The following is a 2,501-nucleotide window of genomic DNA, read 5'->3' as shown; positions in this document are numbered from 1 at the left end:
GATGGTGATAAGTTAATATCCTGATTGATCATAATCACAATGATCCCCCCGATGGTGATAAGTTAATATCCTGATTGATCATAATCACAATGATCCCCCTGATGGTGATAAGTTAATATCCTGATTGATCATAATCACAATGATCCCCCTGATGGTGATAAGTTAATATCCTGATTGATCATAATCACAATGATCCCCCTGATGGTGATAAGTTAATATCCTGATTGATCATAATCACAATGATCCCCCTGATGGTGATAAGTTAATATCCTGATTGATCATAATCACAATGATCCCCCTGATGGTGATAAGTTAATATCCTGATTGATCATAATCACAATGATCCCCCTGATGGTGATAAGTTAATATCCTGATTGATCATAATCACAATGATCCCCCTGATGGTGATAAGTTAATATCCTGATTGATCATAATCACAATGATCCCCCTGATGGTGATAAGTTAATATCCTGATTGATCATAATCACAATGATCCCCCTGATGGTGATAAGTTAATATCCTGATTGATCATAATCACAATGATCCCTCTGACTAATTTAAAATAGGTTTAAAATAAATGCACAGCAGAAGTGTTCTACTCTGAGCTAGAGGAAATAAAATCTGGAACACAGATTATACACATCACATCAGTTACATGATTATTACAACATCAGTAATATTTTAGTTACATGATTATTACAACATCAGTGATATTTTAGTAATGCATTCTTCCATACACTGAAAATCTCTTACTTTATACTCGCCCTAACACTGGGCCTCCATTCATACTCGCCCTAACACTGGGGATCCAATCTAACTGGTAGGTTTTAGGTTTCGGTCATAGCTGGTGTCAGGATCACTCCCTGGACAGCAATGTAAGACTGGTGTCAGGATCACTCCCTGGACAGCAATGTAAGACTCCTGTGTCATCATGGGGTCCTAGTTCACTCTCTCACAGTCACTCCTGTGTCATCATGGGGTCCTAGTTCACTCTCTCTCAGTCACTCCTGTGTCATTAATGTTTATGTGCTGAGCTAGGATCAGACAGAAGCTGTCTACTTTTCCTCTTAGTTGTTCTCCTTAGAGTCATGTAGCTTGATACACTTCCTTGAACCAACCCAGTCAAAGCACCTTTAGGAAAGAAATGAGTCCTGCTGCCCTCTGAGCCAGCTAAAGGACTGTTTTGAACACAGACACCTCCAAACACATGCGAGGCATGACCTGATATGCCGAGGGAAGAATGGGGAATGAGTGGACTAAGCTTGGCCTCGCCCCCAGATGATCCTGGTGAGGACACACCCGAGGATGACCTACTGTCCTGACTACAGACAGCTTCACGCAGGGGAGACAACTGTTGATATCCCACATTAGCCAGGTGTGCAGCACTCTGCCAGTCCTGAGCACCATTAGACAGTTCTTCACATTTTATACCTTCACTTGAGTCTGGAAAACAAAAGGAAAATCGAGGTCTTTTATAAACAAAACCATCAACAAAGCACAAAATCTAAATTTAAACCATCATGAAACTGTTCAACTTGCTATAGATGTTTATAACCAATGGATTTATATAACTACTATTTATATTTACCTGTGGTGTTACATAGTGTAGCAAGCTGAACTACTGTCTATAGAAAAATTTAATACTAAAAAATTGAATTGATTTATCTAAACACAAATCATGTTTATATTGTATTGGTGGGTTAGTACCTCAGCCTAGCTGAGCATATGACTGTCAGAGTTATCTCCCCTATAACTTTCTCTTTCTATCTCAAATTTCATGGAAAGAACAATCATATTTTGTCAAAACAAATTATTTTTTCGCTATTTTAAAATTTTGAATTTGGCGTTATGGTGGCGGTGGTAATGCCTGCCATTGCCACGTGGCAGTCTTTTGAGGCAACACCTGTACTGCTTCAGTGCAAGTTTTTACCATATTGACCAGTCGTCATTAAATGAAAAGCTTCACTTGAACTAAGTTTGTAAATCAATGCAAATTTTAACCATATTGACAAGTTTTCATTCAATGAAAAATATTTCACTTGAGCTAAGTTTGTAAAGTTACAAATTGTACTTGCAATTTAATAGCATAATTAATTTGAAGTGTACAGCTGTTCCCAGTGTTCTCTTGAATATAAAAAAAATCTAATAGGACCAATTATTGTTGAATAAATAATTGGTAAGGTAGGAAAAATGAGGTGTACATCTGTTTCCAGTGTTCAATTAATTTGTCCTACATATTTCAGGTGAGCCTGATCCTGCTGTAGGCCCTACTATATTTATACCAAACTAGAAAACTAACAGGTGAGCGTGATCCTGCTGTAGGCCCTACTGTGTTTATACCAAACTAGGTACCTAACAGGTGAGCGTGATCCTGTTGTAGGCCCTACTGTATTTATACCAAACTAGGTACCTAACAGGTAAGCGTGATCCTGCTGTAGGCCCTTCTGTATTTATACCAAACTAGGTACCTAACAGGTAAGCGTGATCCTGCTGTAGGCCCT

The 2,501-nt window shown here is 38.5% G+C and overlaps 1 protein-coding gene across 3 annotated transcripts in view; it reads right to left on the bottom strand.

Moving 5' to 3' along the window:
• Positions 1–6: 6 nt before the first annotated feature.
• The window catches only part of LOC110461504 (cyclin-F-like), a 30,105-nt gene continuing 27,610 nt past the window's right edge, over positions 7–2,501 (bottom strand). For all 3 annotated transcript variants that reach the window (XM_021514989.1, XM_021514988.1, XM_021514990.1), the window contains one exon: positions 7–1,443. In XM_021514989.1, coding sequence (XP_021370664.1) covers positions 1,016–1,443 — 428 coding nt within the window. In that variant the 3' untranslated portion in view covers positions 7–1,015. The remainder of the gene's footprint in view (positions 1,444–2,501) is intronic.

This window comes from Mizuhopecten yessoensis, unplaced genomic scaffold (genome assembly GCF_002113885.1).
Source record: "Mizuhopecten yessoensis strain PY_sf001 unplaced genomic scaffold, ASM211388v2 scaffold10629, whole genome shotgun sequence".
In the NCBI taxonomy this organism is placed as follows: Eukaryota; Metazoa; Mollusca; class Bivalvia; order Pectinida; family Pectinidae; genus Mizuhopecten; species Mizuhopecten yessoensis.
This window is presented reverse-complemented; position numbering and strand designations above follow the sequence as displayed.